Here is a 19,958-nt window from a genome sequence, read left to right as displayed (position 1 = left end):
AAGGGCTGTCCCCGAGGACAGTCGCTGCGGATCCCGAGGCTTGAATGGGATGTGGCTGTGAAAGCTGGAGCAAGCTGCAGGGGCCCGAGAAGACCCTGCGGAGTCCTGTGGTGTGGGTGTGCTGCAGCTGGGATTAAGGAGGCAAAATGAGGGGAAGGTGTGGGGAGTCAGAAGCTGTGTGCTCACCATCAGGGTTCTAAAAGAGCCTTCTGGAAACCTGTGCATGCCAGGCCTGGGGAATGGAACAGGAGGGTGGAAAGGCCGTGTGAGCCCTTGGCCCTCCGAGGGGGTGGTGCTCCACCAAGGGGGTGTGTTGGCGGGGGGGGGGGGCGCTGTCTTAAGATTTTCTGCCTGTGAACCATTGTGCCCTGGCCAGCTTCTGCTCATTTTTCCTGGGCCTTCATCACTGCTGTTGGTGGAGAAAACAGATCCGTGAGGAACAAGTGAGCCGTGCCAGATAGAAAGGCCCATGCGCCGAGGAGGAAGAGGGCAGGAGGCCAGGGGCGTGGGGCAGAGGGAGGGAGGGGTCGGGAAGGCTTCAGGCAGTGCCCTGTGCCTGAAGTTTGCTGGGGAAAGGGAGGCTCCACTCACCTCCATTCCTAGGCCCGTGGGAGGAGGTTCCGGATGCTGGGGTAATGACCCCTTGGCTTCTTTGTCCTCAGCGAGTAATCTGTGTGTTGACTGTCCGGACGTGCGGGGACCCTGTTCCCTGATACCCATTTTGCCTGCAAGTTTTGGCACAAGGGATCATCTTGCTTGTGTTGGTTCTAACACCGGAAGCGCAGAAATGGTGCATTTCCTAATTATGTCACGCTCTCCACTTTTTATTATTGAACCTGACCCCAGGCCGAAGACCTTTTGTTTGTTTCTCTCTCTCTTCACTGTGGACCGATGGATTTATTTATTTTTGGGGGGGGGGTAACTTGTGTTATTCTTTTTGGGGCTCCGGTGATCCCCAGTTGGACCTTTAAACTGGGTCCTGGGTGGTTTGGACATCTTCCCTTTCGTCGCTGATCACGTCCTTGCTTTCTGAGGCAGTGACTGTTCCGAGCTCCCCTGATAGACCTGGAATCGGCCGTTTCTTTGAGGAGTCACACGCACTTCCTTTCCGTGGGGAACAATATTACAGAAACAGAGATCCGGGCGCTGGCCGTGCCCATGGTCGCAGGGGTCTCATTGTTCCCGGGGCTTTGCCACGAGCGGAGCTAGACAGTATATGTGTTCTAAAAAGCCCCGAGTTCACACTCGTCCCTCTGTCTGCCCGGGATCTGTGGCCAGAAGTGCTGAAGAGGCACCCTCGACGGCTTCCGGACCAGTCCCCCTTCCTGAGAAGTGGCTCTTGTGGTTTGAAACCCCCACCGCACCCCACCCCACCCCACCCCACCCCACCCAGCCTTGGCCAGGAAACAGATCAGCTCCCGGAAGACAGACGCGGGGTAGTATCTGCTGTAAAAGTAGATTCTGTGAGGAAGAAAAGAGGCTTCCGAGGTTGCAGAAGCAGCCAATTCTTCTTTTGTGGAAAAAGCACAAAGGCATAAAAGACCAACTGATTAGTTTCTCAGAGCTTTTGTGTGCAGCCTTGTTCCGTAGGGGTCATGGGCACGATACTCAGGGGAGATTCCTGGCAGACGACAAAAGCCATCAAGAGTAGTGGCTCTGCCGGGAGCCGAGGGAATTGAATGGCCAGAGACCCATCGATCAGTCAGGGGAGCTGCCTCAGTGTCCCCTGACGGGGGACTGCCCTGCTTGGGCTCCCTGGGAAGAACTCATCGGTGGAAAACTTTGGCCTCAGAGCCTTCCTCAGCTGCTAGGGAGAAGCACGTGGCTTGCAGAGAAGGGAGCCTTCTCCAGAGCCACAGATTGCCCCACCAACCTCCCCACTCTTACCCCAGCAGGGACAAGAGCGGCGCCTGACCTCGTGCCTGCAAGAAGCAGTAGGAGGGTGCTGTGGGGCAAAGGCAGAGTCACCTTGACTGTGCATCACTGCCCTTGAACGCCGTGTTCCCTAGAGCAGTGATTGTCAGCCAGAGTGATGTTGTCCCCCACGGGGGCATTTGGCAAAGACTGGAACTATTTCTGGTGGTCACAACTTAGCAAGGGGTCGATGCTACTGGCATCTAGCCAGGAGAAGTCAGGGGCCGCTAATTGTCCTACAGTGTGTGGGACAGCCCTTCACAATACAGGAGAACCCACCCCAAAGGGCATCAGCATCGAGGCCAAGAAATCCCGAACCCGAGTGAGTTGTGATGGCTTGTTCTCCCTCGCGTTCCCTAACGTGGGTCCGCCTCGCTCCTGACAGGAGACCATGATGGACCACGCCTTGCGCACCATCTCCTACATTGCTGACATCGGGAACATCGTGGTGCTGATGGCCAGGCGCCGCATGCCCCGGTCGGCCTCGCAGGACTGCATCGAGACCACCCCTGGGGCCCAGGAGGGGAAGAAGCAGTACAAGATGATCTGCCACGTGTTCGAGTCCGAGGACGTAAGTAACCGCGTGGGCACACAGGGCCCGTCCCAGCGGGCCCGACCTTACCACCGCCCCAGTGGCATCCCAGGCTCTTCGGAAACCGTGTCTCAGGTGGAAATACGGTGCACTGTCATTGATGTCTCCAGTGGAATCAGAATTTTGTTTGTTTGTTTGTTTGTTTTTCCTAACACTCAGGGTTTGCAGAGAGAGTGAACATAGTTTTTCGTGAAATAACATCCTTCAGGGCTGTTTGTAAATTGAGCATGGTTGAACAGGCCAGGGGCACTAACAAATGACTCCCTGACTTTTTGGCGGCTAAGATGTGCATTTTCACATGCCAGGCTTGCATACAAGGAAGCAATGTCTGTGCCCAAAGAACACCTCTGCTTTTGCTCCTGGCCATTTCATGTCGTAATTCAAAATACTTCACACTTGCTAAGAGACCATGAACCCTTTGACTCTTTCCTTCAGTGGGGTGAGAGCATCTTTCTGAGCCTGGAGCTGGGAGAAGGGAACCAGAGAAGGGAGCAGGGGGCCAAGTGGTGAGCACAGGAGGCTTTGGGCTGGGTCTCTCTGCTGCCCCCTGGCGGGCAGATCTTGTGGGTGTTGCCAAAGGAGAATTTTGAAAGCCAGTCCTCCCTGGGTATTTGGAAAGGGGCATTCTTGTTCACATATGGGCTTGCAGGGCAGGGACCTGAAGCAGAAGGGAGTGGCCCCCAGATTTTTATATGTGAAGGCAAGACTGAGGTAGAGTCCTCCTTTTGTTAAGCAGATGAAGTCATCTAGAAATGCTTTGAAGCAACAGTATATTGATGGGAGAAGAAATTTAAACACAGACCCGCTGGTGCACACACAGACTCTTCTCCCCGTGATCCAGATCTCCTTGGGTACCTGGATGGGCACTTCCATGGGACTCAGGGCTAGAGGATGTCTTAGAGACCTGGTGGGGAGAGATGGGTGCTCGGGAAGGGCTGTGAGTGACGGGCAGGGTAAGGCCAGCGGCAAATGGTGAGCAGCCGGCCGGCAGAGAAGTCACAGGAGCAGGGAACGCCATGGGGCTCCGAGCTGCCTGCCCCTGTGGACGGCCACGGGCCGAGGGCTAGAGTCAGGGGTGCTGTTTTCTGGAGGTGAGCATGAGTGGGACTCTGAGTGGTCCTTGAAGGAGTGAGGGCAGGACCCTCCTGGTAGGGTGTGTGTGGGAATACTCAGCAGCTGCCCAGAGCGTAGAACCTGGATGGTGGCTGCTGGGGATGAGTACGGGGTCTGAGGGTCTGCTGACAGCAGATGGAACACCTGGAGAAAATGAAAAGTGGCAGTAAGGATACCAGGAGCTCATTCTGAGACTCAGTCTCCCTCTATGAGATGGAGCTCAGGCATTCCAGGACTGAGGCCAGGGTATATGACCCACACAGGCGAAAGTGCTAAGGCAAAGGAGCGCTGGGGTATGGCAGCTCCCATTCCCCCCACCTTACCTCCTGCAGGAGGCCGCCTCTGAGTGCCAAGCTGCCAATGCCAACCCTTCTCTGAGCCCCTTGTACTCCCCAGCGCCTGAGCGGGGCTCCTGGCTTCACAGCATTGAACACCCACAGGCCCTGGCTGTGAGCTGGGGGCACAGGGGAGCCCCTGTCTGCAGGGTTCCCTGTGTGTTCCCCAGGCCGGCTGGGAGGGACACTAGGACATGGGGCAGATGGGGAAATGGGAAACTGCCCACAGCTGTTGATGGGGAAGTGCCTAGAGTTCCTGGATTGCACCCTGGCATGAATGGCCTCACTGTCCCCAGGAGCTTCTGTGGGTTGGGGTGGGGCACCCAGGCAGAGCCCCAGGGCATCAGACAGCACCACCAGGCGATCCATACAGGGGTGAAGGGAGCGATGCTCTCAGAACCCCTCCTTGTCAGAGGACTACAGTCAGGTGAGGACAGACACGGAGGCCTGGGGGCAGCCGGCAACAAGCCTTGGGATCCCAATGGGGCAGGGCAGGTCCTGGGCTCTCACTCACCCCCACCCCCACCTTCTTCTGGCCTCTTCCCGAGGTCTGACTCCCAGCTTCTGCCAGAGCCCCGGCTGTTGCTCTGCTGCTCTCCAGTGCACCATCTCTGGGCTCCCCACCCTTCAGTCCACATGTGCCCAGGCGGGTGTCCCCTGGTGGCTTCCACGGAAGGCAGCTCTGGCCAGTCCACCCTAAGCAGCCCAGCCAAAATGCTGGTCTTGGAAGCGAGCAGGGCTTATTCTTGCCAAGCGAACATTGCCTGTCCTTCCTGTAAACTATTCTGGGCCCAGTGTGGGAGAGCAGTTCAATCTAGACTCTTCACCTATTTCAGGAAAGCTTTCCACACTCCAGCTCTGCTTTTATTGTCCAGCCCAGCCCACTTTGGTACAGAGACATACTCATTTGTAGCACTTCAAGCATGCAGTGTATAGAGGGAGGAAGAGATTTAAGCATTTAGGTCAAAACTAGAGGCAAAGCCTGGCCATGACTTTTCGATGTCCAGGACTCTGCAGTGTCAGAGAGTCAATGACATCCACCCAAGTGGTTCCTTGTAGTGGAAAGACATGCTTTGCTCTGTAGGGTCTGTACTGGTGTCTCCAGGTCTTGCGCTTCTCATCAGCGTCAGCCTGAAACAGCCACACTGCCCCTCACCCCCAAGAACAGCTGGACATACACCCTGCCTCCCCAGTTGACATTGGGTTCTGTTGCTAAAGAGACGTAAATGTTGGGGAGACAACTCAGTCTCTGTGACCCTCCTCCAAGAACACACCTCAAGTCTGTTTTGGAATAAGATGGGAAGAAAAAAAAAATAGTACATTTACCAGTTAAAGCAACGAAAATAAGATATTTAGCAAACAATCCATAACTTTTCCGGACTTCATTTGAAACTGTGCTTTGTCCTGGGTGGTCTGGGACTTAAACAGCTCAGGTGGGAGCAGATAGGATCGGGCCCTGCTGAGTTCAAGGCAGCAGAGAGGCTCCCCCTAAGGTGGCTGACTGTGGGGTGTTGGCAGAAGGACAGCTGTCACCAGAGGAGGGCCTGCAGTTTCTCTCTTGTTGCTTTAATCCCAGGCGAGGGCCTAGCCCAGGCTTACACGTGCCCCTGCACCCAGTCCTGCCACAGCCCCTCATCTCCTGGCTGCGTGGTGCCTGTGGTCCTGTGCTGGTCCCTAGTAGGCTTCTCCCCACCCATAGGCCCAGCTGATCGCACAGTCCATTGGCCAGGCCTTCAGCGTGGCCTACCAGGAATTCCTGCGGGCCAATGGCATCAACCCCGAAGACCTGAGCCAGAAAGAGTACAGCGACATCATCAACACCCAAGAGATGTACAACGACGACCTCATCCACTTCTCCAACTCTGAGAACTGCAAGGAGGTGAGACACACACACCCTGGGCGGGCCACAGGATGCCACACTGCTGTGGCCCCTGCCGCCGCCCACGCTGGGCCCCTGCACACCAGAGCCTCCCCGCCCCCGCCACGATGCCCCTGAGCAGCTCGCTCGAAGGCCCTCGTGGGAATCCCCGTCCTCACGGCAGTGAGGCACTCCCCGGAATGTACATTTGCGCCTGCCTTTGGAGCTGAGCACTTGTGTGTGAAATGAGGTGTTGTTGTAACAAAGGAGCTGATTACAGTCAGTCTTAATGACCTTGAAAATGTGCCTTTTAATGCCGCTATTATCATCTGCTGGAGCTCAGCACCCAGGAGGTATTTCTGAAAAGCATATGAGAAGCATCTTTAAAACGGGGAGCTTCGGGGCGCTGCCCAGGGCAAGGAATAATCATACTGCTTGTTGAATGAATGAGTGAATGAATGAATGAATGAATGACTATTCCAGACTTATTGCTGAATGAATGACAGGCAGCTTTCTGAGAGTGATCCTTGGAGTGGAATGAAGGTAGGGCTTTTCTAGATCAGAGCAAGAGCCAGGGGCAGATTTGAGCCCTGGAGTCTTTCATTCTTCTCGCCTCCATGGGTTGGTGGGAGGTTAGAAGAGCAGGAGGCAGGACCCTGGAGCCCCGCTGGGGCCTGGAGGGGTCCGTGCTGGGCATGGGCAGGTGGGTGTCTGTGCTCCTGGTTCAAGCTTGGGAGCCAGAGCCAGGCGAGGCCGGAGTGGGGCGGTAGGCGCACAGGTCCCCGGCCCCCATCACGGGCACCTCTCACCGCTCATGTTCTTACAGCTGCAGCTGGAGAAGCACAAGGGCGAGATCCTGGGCGTGGTGGTGGTGGAGTCGGGCTGGGGCTCCATCCTGCCCACGGTGATCCTGGCGAACATGATGAACGGCGGCCCGGCAGCCCGCTCAGGGAAGCTGAGCATCGGGGACCAGATCATGTCCATCAATGGCACCAGCCTGGTGGGGCTGCCCCTTGCCACCTGCCAGGGCATCATCAAGGTGTGTACGCGGGGCCCCTGCCTTGTCTTTTCCTGCTTGACATGTGAGGAAACAGGTCTGGAGAGACTCCGGCTGCCCTTGGGGGTGAGAAGGGGACGTTTGGTTTCACTGATGCCATTTCTGAGGGACATGGACCCCAGGCAAGGGCTGAGGACCCCCAGATGCAGGGTGACCCGGCATGCGTGGGACTTTCGCAGACTAGCACCAAGAGTCCCATTTCCTGGGCACATGGGGAGGGTTGGTCACCCTGCAGGGGTCTGAGAGCAGGGCTGGCCGCTCTGACCATCTGGCCCGTGAGCTTGCAGCTTTGGGAGATGCTAAGCTCCCGGTCTCTGCTGGGGGGGTCCTCATGCCTGGTTGCTCTGGCTTGAGAAGAGCCTTGGGGCAGGAAGCTCAGAAAGGTGGCCCAGAGGCCTGGCGCACCTGTGCCTTTGCCCTGTCCAGGGTCTCCAGACAGTGGGCTCTGCCTGCTTGGGGGCAGCCCTGGGGCGTCCGTCGGCGTTCTGCCCCCAGCCCCCTGTGGCTTGTTCCCTCCTCACCTGCTGCGGTCTTGGTACTGGAGGACAGGCCTGTGTCCTTATCAGCCTGACAGCTGAAGGGCGTTCAGAGGTCGCCTGCTGGGCGACCACCTGAGAAGACAGACAGTAGGCACCGCAGAGCCCTCAGCCCGCCGGACCAGAGACTTCGTATGCGGGGACTTAACCTCACAGCCATGGCCAGGGGCGCCTGCTGATAGTCACAGCCTCTCTGGGGCCTGAGGTCCCCCTTGGCTTCAGCTGGCCCGGTCTCGCTGTGGACACTCGGTCCTCTTGCTTACAGATTTTCACTGAGCCCCTCACCACCCGTCCCCACCCCTGCCATTTGCACGTTTTGTTTGGAGGAAGGCTCCCCCTGGTCCTTCTAAACAGAAGGTGCTCCTCCTGCATCCAATGTTGGCCGGGGGTCCTTCCTGTGACCCCGGTGCTGTCCCGCTGGTCATGCACGGTGGTGCGCAGGGCCTGGCCTCTGTCTCCACGAGCAGCTTGGTTTCACCCGGGTCAGATGGCACATCAGAGCACAGTGGGCCATGGCCTGCACTGCCGCTCGGGGTAGCCAGCCGCCCCACAGGAGGGTTGCACAGAGCGACCTGGAGGCCTCATTCCCCTGCACCCCCCATCTTGCCTGCTGACTCAGCCTCGGTCTGGGCCGGCGAGCGTGTGCTCGTAGGTGGCATCCAAGGCTCCCTGTGACTCCCGCCCCGTCCCGCAGGGTCTGAAGAACCAGACACAGGTGAAGCTCAACATCGTCAGCTGTCCGCCGGTCACCACGGTCCTCATCAAGCGGCCCGACCTCAAGTACCAGCTGGGCTTCAGCGTGCAGAACGGGATCGTGAGTCTGCCCTCTCTGCCTTGGCCACCTCCACTGTGCATGTGTGGGCCTGGATGCAGGGAGCTGGGGGGGGGGCAGCTCTCCACCCCCCTGCCCCTGCAGCTGCTTCTGACCGCGCAGGCCCCGGCGGGTGGGCACAGCTGGGCAGGAGCTTTCGGCCCTCCCTAGGGCAGGTCTGGCCTGACCAGGGAGGGAGGGCTGGTGTGTGTCGGAGGAATGGGTGGGTCCCTCTAGCCCTGCTCGAAGCACCCTTGTCCCCATGATGGCTGTTCCCTGCTGTTTCCAACCACTGCAGTCTGGACACATCTGGCCAATGGCAACATCCTTCTCTCTATGTTCAGCAAACAGATATTTACTCATTCACTCATTCATTCACCCATTCAGAGCCATTTGCAAGGTGCCTGCACTTGTGTAGACACTGAGGAAGCAGAGGGCTTCCAGGAGGAGGTGATTCTGGGCTCAGGTGAGTGTCAGTCTGCCCAAACATCTGTGCCTATTCCTCAGACCAGAGCTCGTAGTTCAGGGTTCCTGCCTTTTCTTTAACCCGTCTTTGGCTGAAGTGAATCTGTTTCCTTGGTCCTTTCTCGTGCAAAGGTCCCAGTGGGCAAAGATGTGGCCACAGATGGAGGACAGAAGAGGTGAGGCCGGTCACTTCCAGATTGCTTAAGCCAGCTTTGAGTATTAAAGACCTGAGGAAGAGATCGTGCAGTTGGTGGGAGTCATGTCAGGGGAGGGGAGATATGTATGCATGACCAGGAGAATGGAGGAAACACAATGGGAGAACATTCTAGAAAGACAACTGTCAAGGGGTCAGAATTTCCCCTGTTGCTATCCAGTGCAGAAGTGTGGAGAGGTACATGTGCTGAGGAGAGTCACAGGGCCATTTTTGTCCCTTCTGTGTTAGTGTGCGCTTGCTGGTGTAGCAATTATTCTCTAAATCTCAATATATTGAGTTGGTTCCTCATTTAGGTCACAGTCTGCTGGGGGGGCAGGGGTCAGGTCACCCCATACCCTCACCTGGGATTTGGAAGCCCGCATTAGCTGCTCTGCGTCTGGCCGGTAGCTGCAGGAAGATGGGGACATAGGTGTGTTCCTGGCCATTTCTAGCCACACCTCACTGGCCCAACAGGACTCAGTCCCACACCACACAAAACTTGGCAGGCTGGGAAGGTGGCCACCTGCTGCTTGTGACAAAGAGGGGAAGGGTATGGGGGCATCTAGGCAGCGTTGGCCAGACCTTCCTTGCTGTGTGACCCAAGCATGTCAGTTAGCCTCTCTGGGCTCTTCTCCTCAAAATGTGGCTGTGAGGGTTAATGGAGAAAATCCATAAAGTACACGGAGACATGTAAAGAAGACCGACCCACTGGGCCGGGATTCTGCAGAGGAGAGCGCCCCCTTGGCAGTTGCACCCAGGTCTGGGGCTAGGATGTCTGCAGCCCTCTGGGGACTTCTGTCCAGGTCAGGGCCTCCGTCCCAGGAGCTGGCCAGGTGGGGGTGCGGCCTGACCCTGTCCTGCCCAGCCAGTGTGCTTACAGTGGGTGCCCTGGGCATAAGCAGCCGCTGGGAGCACGGTGTGGACGAGCTTGGGCCGCGTGCTTGGGGACGCACCAGGAGGGGCCTTCTGACCCGCCGCCGACATGCTAAGCGCTCACACAGGGCCTGCCTGGGAGCCACACTGCTGCTTCCGAGGAGCCTCCCTCCCATGTGGAGGAGGCTTCCGTGTGGTGGCAGAGAGAGCTGCCTCTTCTCGGGGACTGCGAGCCCAAGACAAGCCTGACGCCACCCCATCCCCAAACCCCTGCCTCTCTTCAGCTTGTCTCATTACACCTGCCTGAGGAGGAGTGTGGGTCCTCTTGAGGAGGTGACCGCCACACAGAGAGACTTAGTAACTGGCCCCGGGGCCCACAGCCGGGGAGGCCATGTGGGACTGTGGGGGAGAAGGCGGGGGCAGGGGGAGAGGAGAGGCAAGGAAGGAGCGCGGCTAAGTGAAAGCAAGCAGGAGAGGAAGGGGACGCTGTCGCTGGGGAAGCGGCGGTGAGGGACAGGTACGGGGGTCTGACGGGAAGCGCGAGGCTTCCTTCCCAGAGACAGCAGAAGGGAGGTGGCTGGGAAGAAGGCAGGATGGCTGACGGGAGGGCTCTCCTGGGGAGGGTGATGGGGTGATGGAGATGGTCTCTGTAGGTGGGGACGGGCCCGCCGGTCCATGTCAGTGACTGCGAAGCTGAGGGCAGTGAGGCAGGCAGAGGTGCTTCTCTGAGAGCTTGGGAGAGGTGGGGATAAGGGCAGCAGCAGATCTAGGCGCTGGGGGTCTCAGAGCTGGCTGGGGGGATGACACCCAGTTCTGCAGGCAGCGTCGCCTGGGGTGTGCGTCCCTGGTCACAGACGCACAGACAGGAGTCCTGAGGCAGAGTGCTGGTCACTTCTTGGTGCATCTGCCACGGGTCCAGAGTGTGTGTGAAGCTTGGGGTCTGGGGCTGACCCCGTGGATGAGAAGCAGCGGGGGTCTGGTGGCAGAGAGCTGGGGGCTGGGCTGGTCCTTGAGGACTTGCTCCCAAGTATGTGGCAGCTGGCCCTGCGGGCCCCAGGGAGGGCTGTAGGTAAAGTAAAACAAATCCGCGGGGTCTCTCCCGCCACGAGGCAGTCCCCCGGTGACCCAAAAAATGGGCAGTGGGCGGCTGCACAGATCAGTTCCCCATCTCCACTGGGCCCTGCAGCGGTGGCCTTCAGGTCAGCGGTGCCTGGGCTCTTCCTGCGCCTGCTCCGTGGCATGCCCGTGCCGTGGACAGGTGTGGGGTATGGGGGCTGGCTATCCAGGGTCAGCTCCCCAGGTGCTCAGAGGCCCTCATACCAGGCAGCTGCTGCCACAGCCACCACTCAGGCCATATCCGCTCATTTGTGGCGGCTGATGAGGGCCACAGGCTCGGTCGCTCAGCGGGACCTCATGGGAGTGGGAGGAGTGTGTTTGGGAGAACGTTCAGGAAGCCCGAGGGTGCCGGCTCTTCCCAAGGGCTTGCTCTGGGGACAGAAGAGCTGGCTTTGCCCTTCACAGCATGGTCAGGGTGGACCTCAACTTCCTGCCCACCCAGCCTCCCCACAGGGGTCTGGCCTGGTCACTATCCCCTCCCCTGTGTTCCCCTGCTGCCTTGCAGTAGTGGAGCTGTCCCCTGGCTGGCACGTCTCTCACGACCAGTGGCCTCCCTGTCCCCATTGTCCATGAGGCTCTCAGAGGTCCCTTTCGACCCTCACCGAGCCCCACACCCGGAGTCCTGGCTCCCAGGAAGCCCTCCACCTCCACTCCACCTGACCACAGCAAGGCTGAATGGTGGCAGGACGCCTGACTGGGAGACAGCATTAGTCATCTCCTGTGCGCACCCCCTGTGGTTTTCTGCCTGATTACTACAGAAGCTTTTCCCATGGCAGGTGGCCGATGCCAACGTGCAGGGTAAGTGGTTAGAGGAAGGATGTCCCAGCACTGGGGCATCTCAGGAAGTCTGGGTGCTGTCACGTGAGAGGTGAGAGGGAGGGGTTCTCTGCACAGCTGTCGGCGTGTACATGCGTGTGTGTTTGCATACGGGCGTGCATTTACACACATGTGCACATACTGTGTACATGTGTGTGCGCACACTTGTGTGTGTTTGGGAGAGGTGCTAGCCTGGGCACTGACCACCTTCTGGAACTTGGCACAGCCTTTTCTCCAGAATGAGAGGCCCCGTGTGGCTAAGAAGCTGTATTGGGTTTCAGAATCGGCCTCCCTCACTTCAGCCCCAGCTCTCTCCTAGGACATCTGTTTCTTCTGTTTGTTTCAATTGTGGTAAAATCGATTAACATAACATTTACCAACTTAATCGTTTCCAAGCGTCCAGTATGTTGTGCAGCCCTCTCGAGAAGTCTTCGTTGTGGGAAAGGAGAACTCTGCACCCATCAAACACCGACTCCCCATTCCTTTCTCCCAAGCCCAGCTTCTGGCAACCAGGATTGTACCTTCTGTCTCGCTGAACTTGACCGCACTAGGTGCCTCGTAGACTTAAGTGGAATCAGACAGTACTTGGCCTTTGGGGACCGGCCTTCTTTAACTCCCACCATAATGCCTTCAGGGCCCATCCACCTTGTAGCCTGTGTCAGACTTTCACTCCTTTTCAGGGCTGAGTAATATTCCCGTAGATGACTAGCCCACATTTTGCTTTTTCATGCATCTGTCAGTGGACACTGGGTTGCCCCCACCCCCACCCTCATGGGAGTGAATCGTGCTGCGGTAACTTGGGTGTGTAGGACTTCTGTTTTTCCAGTCCATCTAGTTTCACTGTTGCAAATACTCCTAGGCCTCCTGGTCCATCTGTCTGGGGCATCTGGCCATGCATCAGTTCTAGCAACCAGGAAATGAAGCTCTTCCCACAAGCCTTGGGCATCCCTGGGCCACTGGTGTCTGCAAGGCTGGTCCTGTTAGGGAACGGCATTTTCTGTTACCATTTCACAGAGGACAAAGGAACAGGGAGGTCAAGGAACTTGCCCCGAGACTCCCAGCTGGGAAGTGGCAGAGCAGGGATCGGGCCTGAGGCCAGCAGTTGTAAAGAGCGTGCCCACAGTCCCCACTTGTACGAGGTGCCGGGGGGCAGTGGGTGAGCGTGTGCACGGTCTTGGCAGCCCTTGTGAGCAGCTCAGAGGCTGATATATTTGTACCGAAGGCTAGGGTGTTAGTGACCCCCGTAAGTGTCCACCGGGCCCTGATACGGCTTCGGGGCTGGGCCCGCCAGTGTCTCCTCTCACTAAGATTGCAGGGACCTCTGTGCCTCCTGGCGAGTATGTGCCACGCAGCCAAGTTCCCCCGAATCCCCCGGAAAAGTTTGCTGACATCTGAGTTAGTCTCGCACAAGTGCTTTTTCCATTTTCAGCTCCATTACACCCAATGTACAATGCATTAGTTTGCAGACAGGCCCTGGATGACCCAGTTAGCGCTATTTCTAAACGGATCCTTCCTCTCTCTTTCCACACCACCATTCAGGACATCAGGAAATCTCCCGCTGGGAGACACCAGCCTTCTTCCCCGCAGAAGTGCACCCCATGAGGTTGGAACACACCTCAGTTCCTGTGGACATGCCTCATTCGGGAAGGCCGGGACCCGTGTGTGTGCGTGCGGGCACGTGTGTGCGTGCCCACGGCCTTCTCCTCAGCATGTCCTGTCCCCCTTCTGTCCTCTCCCCCTGCCTGCCCTCCAGATTCCAGGTGGCCATTCCTTCTAAAGGTGCAAAGCCATTGTCTCCTGCTTCTTCTCACCTTCCTTCCCTGAGTCTCCATGACTAGGGAGGAGGCTGCTGGCAGGGACCGAACCAAGATCTTAGCTTCCACAGACTGTCCTAGCTGCTTTGCTGGGGAGCATGCTGGGCCCTGCCCAACACTTGGTCAGGCTGGGAAGTGAGCTCGGTCACTGTGAAACACCTTCCTTGGGACTTTCAAAGAGCCAGTTTCGGTGGGCACAGAATGCCCTCAGATCATCTTGGGGCAGGGAGACAAGGAATGGAATTCTCCTTTATTCTCCTTAATTCTCATACGGAGAACTGGGCAGTCAGGCCACCCTGCGTCCCTGTCTCTGTCAGCCCCCTGGTCAACCCCGTCTGACCTGAGGGCTCAGGTTCCAGGACTGTGGCCTGCTCTGCTGCCGAAGTCCACTGGGCTGGGCCCGTGACCTCAGACGGCACATATGTCCTGTACTGGAAAGACAGAAATCCCGAGGGCTGGGACGGACGCAGATGGTTGGTTGAGAAAGGCCTGTGGCATCGGTGATGAGGCAAAATCTGCAAAACCGAGGACAGATGGGAATCCTGCGCACGGTGCCAGGGTCCACCTGTGGTCAGTGGCCTTGTGAGTCTGTCTCAGCTTCAAACATTGCCATGCCAGATCCTGAGGTGGGGGAGAGGAGGAGGGAGAGCTGTACTGTCTAAGGGGGAGCGTCGTCCCCCAGCAGCCTCGGAAATCAGAGGCCCCAGCTAAATGAGCAGGCCAGGCCGGGGGTTGGATGTGAGGTGGCTGTGACACAGGCAGGAGTCCCAAGGGTGCAGGCAGGAGGGCGTTCCCCACGAGGCCCAGAGGAGAGTCCTGGATAATGTCAAGCCTCGCCATGGAATGCGAAGAGCTGTGAGGCAGTCAGAGGGCTTGGCTGTCCTGCCTGCTTCGAGCACCCCCTGTGGTTGTGCCTCCTGCGGGCAGGCTGACCTTTGACGTCTTAGGGCGCTGACCCGAATCACCTTTCCTGATTCTGGGCTGGAGTCCCCTGCCTTCTCAAGTATGAAGATGTCTTAAAAAGTGATCACATCCTCAAGGAGACAGGGGGTGTAATCACAGTGTTTTCAAATTAAGGAAACCGTAAGGACAAGGCCAGAATTCACCATGAATTTGGTGAGTCCTCTAGATGATGTGGGGTGGCCCCCGGGCACCCAGGGGACAGGGTCTGGACAGCCTAGGCAGCAACAGCCTGGCTCCGGGCTGGGCCTTCCTCATTCTCCAGCATGGCTGGTGGGGTGCGACCCTCCGGGGCTGCTGCGCTAATGCTGGGGAGGGGGCACCCAGGGTCTGGCCAGTGCTGGCTGAGGGGTCAGAAAGAGACACTCCAGCGGTGGGTGGGCCCTCAGGAAACCTCAGTCCCAGGGTCCCTGCTGTTGGACCTATTTCTGCCCCTCCCTTGGGTTGTTGGAAGCAGCATGGGGTTCAGGGACCTGGAGTCTCCTCCGCCCCTTCCCACCACAGCATCCCCAGGACTTCAGCATCGGGGTGCGGCTGGCCCCCTTCTCCCCTGAGCCGGCAACTCTCACCCTCCAGGGTCTGCTGCCATCTCCCCGTTGTCTGGGCAGGCATCCACCTTTCTGATGGCCTGATATTTAGTGAATTCCACACATGGGTGGTTTTCACAAGCTCAAAGCCTTCCTCGTCCTTTCCCCAAACTCTTTCTGTTTGTTGGCTCATGAATTCATCCCCTCCTTGTGGGATGGAGACAGTGACTTCTTAGCTTGTAAGAGGAGCAGAAGGGGGCCAGTGGGGAATCTTCCAGAATGTGCTTCCACTGTACACACCACCAGCCCTCCACACTCCCCTGACACAGGAACTGAGGCCCTGGGATGGCTGGAGGGGCAGGGGGGCAGATCTCCCGAGGGCCCGCAAGGTTCTCCCACAGGCCGTGCTGTTGACTTGTGTGTTTTAACCTAGTCCCAATCATAGATGTCCCTGACGGTAAGTCAGCAGTGGCATGCAGAAGCATTTGTCCTGTGGGCCTCTCCCTCTGCATGCTCAATGTCCCCGCTTCTGGTTTGGAGATGGCCGTGAGCTCCTGGCGGGCGAGGCAGGGACTTGTGTGCTGATTTGACATGTGTCTGCTTAGATCTGCAGCCTCATGCGAGGGGGCATTGCAGAGCGAGGAGGCGTCCGAGTCGGCCACCGCATCATCGAGATCAACGGGCAGAGTGTGGTGGCCACGGCCCACGAGAAGATCGTCCAGGCTCTCTCTAACTCGGTGGGAGAGGTAAGGCCATGCCCCGTCACCTTGCTGGAGTCAGAGCCGGAGCTGGGGCCGTCTGAGCCCTACATTTCCGTGACCGACATCTGTGCCCCTGAGAGGGTTTCCAGGAGGTGCTCTGGCAAGCCACTGACCCCTTCCTAGGAAACCTTCCTTCTCAAGAGAGCCTGTCCTTGCTGGGAACTTGGAGCATGCCTCTGCTGGCCCTGCGTGCCCACCTTGACCTCTGCCAGTCACTCCCTCTGCAGGGGGCCCTGGGCATCTGCTGAGCTGGGGGCTGTGTCTCTCACCCAGGGTGTGCCTGCGACAAGGCTGAGCAGATGGCAGGCACCAATGGGCTGTTCGTTCCGGCTCTGTGCTGTGGATGGGAGGGCGAAGGTGGTTGACACCAGCTCTGGAATGGGGTCTTGCCTGCTCCGTGTGGGAGCCCTGCCCTCTGCGGGACTCACCCTCCTGGGCACAAGGCTCTGGTTCAGGGTTCGCCCCTCTGCCCACTTCTGCCATCTTCCTGCCCAGGGAGCAGACCAGCCATGGCTGCTGCACCCTTTCCTGCATCGCTGGCTTTAAACTTCCTCCGTTTCCAGTTCTTTCTGGCAGCCAGCTTGAGGTGGACGAGGATCAGAGCAGAAGGGCCCAGGTTTCCTCAAGAACTCATAGGTGAACAGGGTAATTGGGGATGAGAAGATGCTGAGTCTGTGCAACCAGTGTCTAGAAGGAGGACGCCCCCAGAGGCTAGTGTGGGGGGGTATTAGTGGCAATAGGGGCATGTGAAGGGGAGAGTCAGGACGAATGCGGTGAGGGTCTCCCCGGGAGAAGCGTGGGAGGCCGAGATCATGGCAGAGGTGGGTGGGGAGAGGGACCAGTTGCAAAGGGCCTGGGTGTTGGGTGGGAGTTCACATTTGATTCTCAGGGCTGTGGGGGGGCCCCAGGTGGTGGTGGGGAAGAGGGTGTGGCTTCCATCTTGGTGGCCACGGGGCAGGGGGAGGGGGAGAGAGATGGAGAGCTTGGCCCCTGGGTGAGTAGGTGGGTGCTGTTTCCGAGGGGGCTTTTGGCCACATTTCCTGGGTTCCTATTCTGTATTTTGTAAAACTACCAGGCTTAGGGAGGAGGCCTGTTTTCCCAGGGTTCAGTGGTGGCAGATGGCTGGCTTTCAAGGTTGGGGTGGGGGGCAGGTAGGCACCATTAGCCTCCTTTTACAAATGGCTTCAAAGAAAGGAAAATCCAATTTTCCTAAGTGGATGTTTGAAATGGCTGCCTCACTGGGGCGATCAGTCTCATGCCTACAAAGAAACCAGTCAGGCGGAGGAGAAATGTTTCTAAGTCTTCAGACTTGGACTTGAGATGAAGTGGTACCCAAAAAAGCAGAGAGGCAGCCGAGGGTGTGGCTGGGCGATGGAAGTGTCTGCCTGCTGTCTCCCAGCATCCCTGAGCACATCTGCCTGCTGTCTCCCAGCATCCCTGAGCACGTGTGCAGAATCAGTCCCTGATAACAAGACGTGGGGTTTTGGGTGGGTTCCAGATTGAGGACCAACACAGAATGTTCTGATGGAAGAAGCCATACTGGGCAGTGATGGGGGCATTAAAATCTAAATTGAGTACGTGGATCCTGGTGGCGGGGGCCAGCCAGGAGCACGGGACATTGTGAAAACCCCCTGCACAGCTGGCCTCTCTCTGTGTTGGTCAGATGGGGGGCCTGAGACCCGCTTGCCGGAGGAGGGGCGGCCCTAGGGTGGCCACACCATGCCCCCCTCCTCCGGCTACCTCTTGCTGGGTACTGGGGGCGTGAGGCCCGCAGCACCCAGGCCATCCAGATGTCCCAGAGCTGCAAGGCCTGAGCCCGGCATAGACCTGGGAACAGGGTACTAAGAGAGGAGCAGAGCAGCAGCAGCAGAGCCCAGCTCCTGGGCTTCCACTGGCTTAACTCTTCCTTCGAGAACCCTTCCTTCTAGAACCTTCTAGAACTGGGGGCGCGGGGTGATGGAGGTCCCACAAGCTGAGTCTCCCTGGGGAGTTATCTTGAGCCATGCCTGGCTACCCAGCTACTTGGTGCCAGAGAGTGATGGCTCCGATGGCTCATTTGCTAACTGACCCTGGAAGGATAAGGGGAGAGCGAGGCCGCTGGCCCTCAATGAGCAGATTCTCCGACTCCAGAACGCTCATGTTCCCAGGCTTCCCTGGAAGCTCTCCAGAGGCCTGGGCACCCCCGGCTGAGTGGGCAAACCATAGTCACAGTTAAAAGTCTGATTTTTTGCCCTTCTCCTGTCAGCTTCAGCTGAGGGAGAAACTAGCCCTTGAACGTGTGTCAGACCCTCTGGAGACCCAGCTGGGGAGGCCAGCTCGGAGTCTGCCGTGTCAGGAAACGCTTTCTGAATCTCTGTGGAGGTGCTCATTCCTCCTTCACTCGGCAAGCTGGTACTTGGCGCAGAAAACCCTCGGGGCGGGTCCCACTGGTCGCCACAGTGTTTGGTTTCTGTTGATGGCATCAAGGGGCCGGGGGAGGCCAGTGTGGGCCAGCCGGTTCAGCCCCTGTCTCTCGTTGACAGATCCACATGAAGACCATGCCGGCTGCCATGTTCAGGCTCCTCACGGGCCAGGAGACCCCGCTGTACATCTAGGCCCACCCAGCCTGCACCGCCCAGCCCGCCTGGGTTCAGAGGAGCCGGAAAGGCTGGACCCGGGACCTGACCCCTGACCCCCACAGCCCACCCAAGGACACTGGCTCCTCTGAAGGGCCTGCCCTCACCACCCACTTTTTTTTCTTTTTTGGACAAAAAGGGGTATGTCTTCATCAAAGGAGAGTCACAGGAAGCAATCTCTGTACAAGAGTCACGTGTTTTGCCCATTCTGACCCGTTTTCTCGTTGCGACCAGCGGACGAGGGTGTTTCTTTGTAGCTGTGTGTGGTGTGGAGTATGTCTTTCCTCCCTGAAGCCGTGGAGAGCGGACGTGAAGGGAACCCCGCGAGGACAGCAAGCTCTGGGGGGCAGCGGCCGTCCCCTCCTGCCCCCCTTACCCGGGGGGTCCCGGGGTGCTTCGGGGGAGGACGCCCTGCTGCAGCCCAGCTCCCGGGGTGTGACTTGTAAGTGAGGTCCGGGAACATGTGATTGTATTGAACCAGAGGGGAGACGTTCCTGAGTTCAATAAAAGATGATGGCTACAACATCGAAACTCCATATTTATTTAGACAATGTCATGGTGTTGACCTTTACTTTGAGAAGCCAATCTTCGGACCTGAGGGTTTTCGGATGACCCGCCACCGCAGCCACTGCTCCTGTCCTCACCCGAGGCTCCGTGAACTTGAGAGGGCACCCCTCCTGCCGGCCGCCTCTCCTCTCCCCCAGCCCCCCTCACGGGGCGGGGCCCGCTGCCTCCTCCCCCCCCAGGGACAAGGGACACCGCGGAGGCCCTCAGTTTCCGATCTCTGTCTACACACATGCATCCACACGTGAGCTCCCCGACCCCCCCAAAGCCAAAACCCTCTCTGGACGACTCCGCCACTCCCGGGGCGGCCGGTGGCCGGCGCGGATCCCTGGGCATGCCAGGCGTCACCGCGAGCAGTATTAGCGTGTGTAGATAAAGTGAAACGTAGTCTAGTTCGGTTCATTAGAGGTCATTGTTAACCGACGTCCTTTTGTCTGGAAGTCTCTTTTTTTGGCCCCGGCCTCGGAGAATACACTGTGACTTAAGAAGCCTTACCATGCAGTAACTAAAGCTTTAGGATTACTGTATTCAAGGAGTGACCTGTGTGTTGCATGCAGCCGACCCTAGGAAGACTCGCTAATATCACTAATAAAGCTCAAGTCATGACCAAAGCGGTTTGTGTGGCTGGTTTGTTAATGCAGGAGCGGATGCCGGACTTCCCCTCCCTTAGGTCGCTCACACAGTGCCTCTGGGATGGTGCCCTGTTTGCTGATGGCATCCCCTCCGGGTCTGGGGTCGGGGGGGGGGGCTCTTTCTGGGGAGGTGTGGGGGTGAGTGCTCCAGGCACCTGGCGTCAGCCTCCCCCCACCCCCAGCCCACCATCACCAGGGAGGAGACAGGCTGCTAACTGCATAAGGGAGAGAAGGAGCCTTGCCATTCTCCTGGTTTAAAATTCGATGATTCCTGGAGAGGTGAGTTATATGTGTGTGAATCTATGAAACAAAGTGGGACTCTCCATCCTCGTGGCGTCTGCTTACCTGGAGGGTCCTTTGTGGCCTGTCACCTGCTGGAGGGAGGCAGGGGTGAACATGGGCTTTG

The 19,958-nt window shown here is 58.0% G+C and overlaps 1 protein-coding gene across 1 annotated transcript in view; it reads left to right on the top strand.

Moving 5' to 3' along the window:
• Positions 1 to 18,877, top strand: part of APBA2 (amyloid beta precursor protein binding family A member 2) — a gene marked incomplete at its 5' end in the record, with an annotated part of 68,499 nt that extends 49,622 nt beyond the window's left edge. Inside the window, 6 exons of the mRNA XM_080808434.1 lie at positions 2,300 to 2,485; positions 5,654 to 5,833; positions 6,639 to 6,851; positions 8,100 to 8,219; positions 15,586 to 15,726; positions 18,264 to 18,877. Of these exons, the coding sequence (XP_080664560.1) occupies positions 2,300 to 2,485; positions 5,654 to 5,833; positions 6,639 to 6,851; positions 8,100 to 8,219; positions 15,586 to 15,726; positions 18,264 to 18,335 (912 nt within the window). The 3' untranslated portion in view covers positions 18,336 to 18,877. The remainder of the gene's footprint in view (positions 1 to 2,299; positions 2,486 to 5,653; positions 5,834 to 6,638; positions 6,852 to 8,099; positions 8,220 to 15,585; positions 15,727 to 18,263) is intronic.
• Positions 18,878 to 19,958: the final 1,081 nt, after the last annotated feature.

Source organism: Martes martes (genome assembly GCF_963455335.1).
Source record: "Martes martes genome assembly, chromosome: 7".
NCBI classification, from domain to species: domain Eukaryota; kingdom Metazoa; phylum Chordata; class Mammalia; order Carnivora; family Mustelidae; genus Martes; species Martes martes.
The sequence above is the reverse complement of the archived record's forward strand: the minus strand, read 5'-3'. Positions and strand labels throughout refer to the sequence as shown.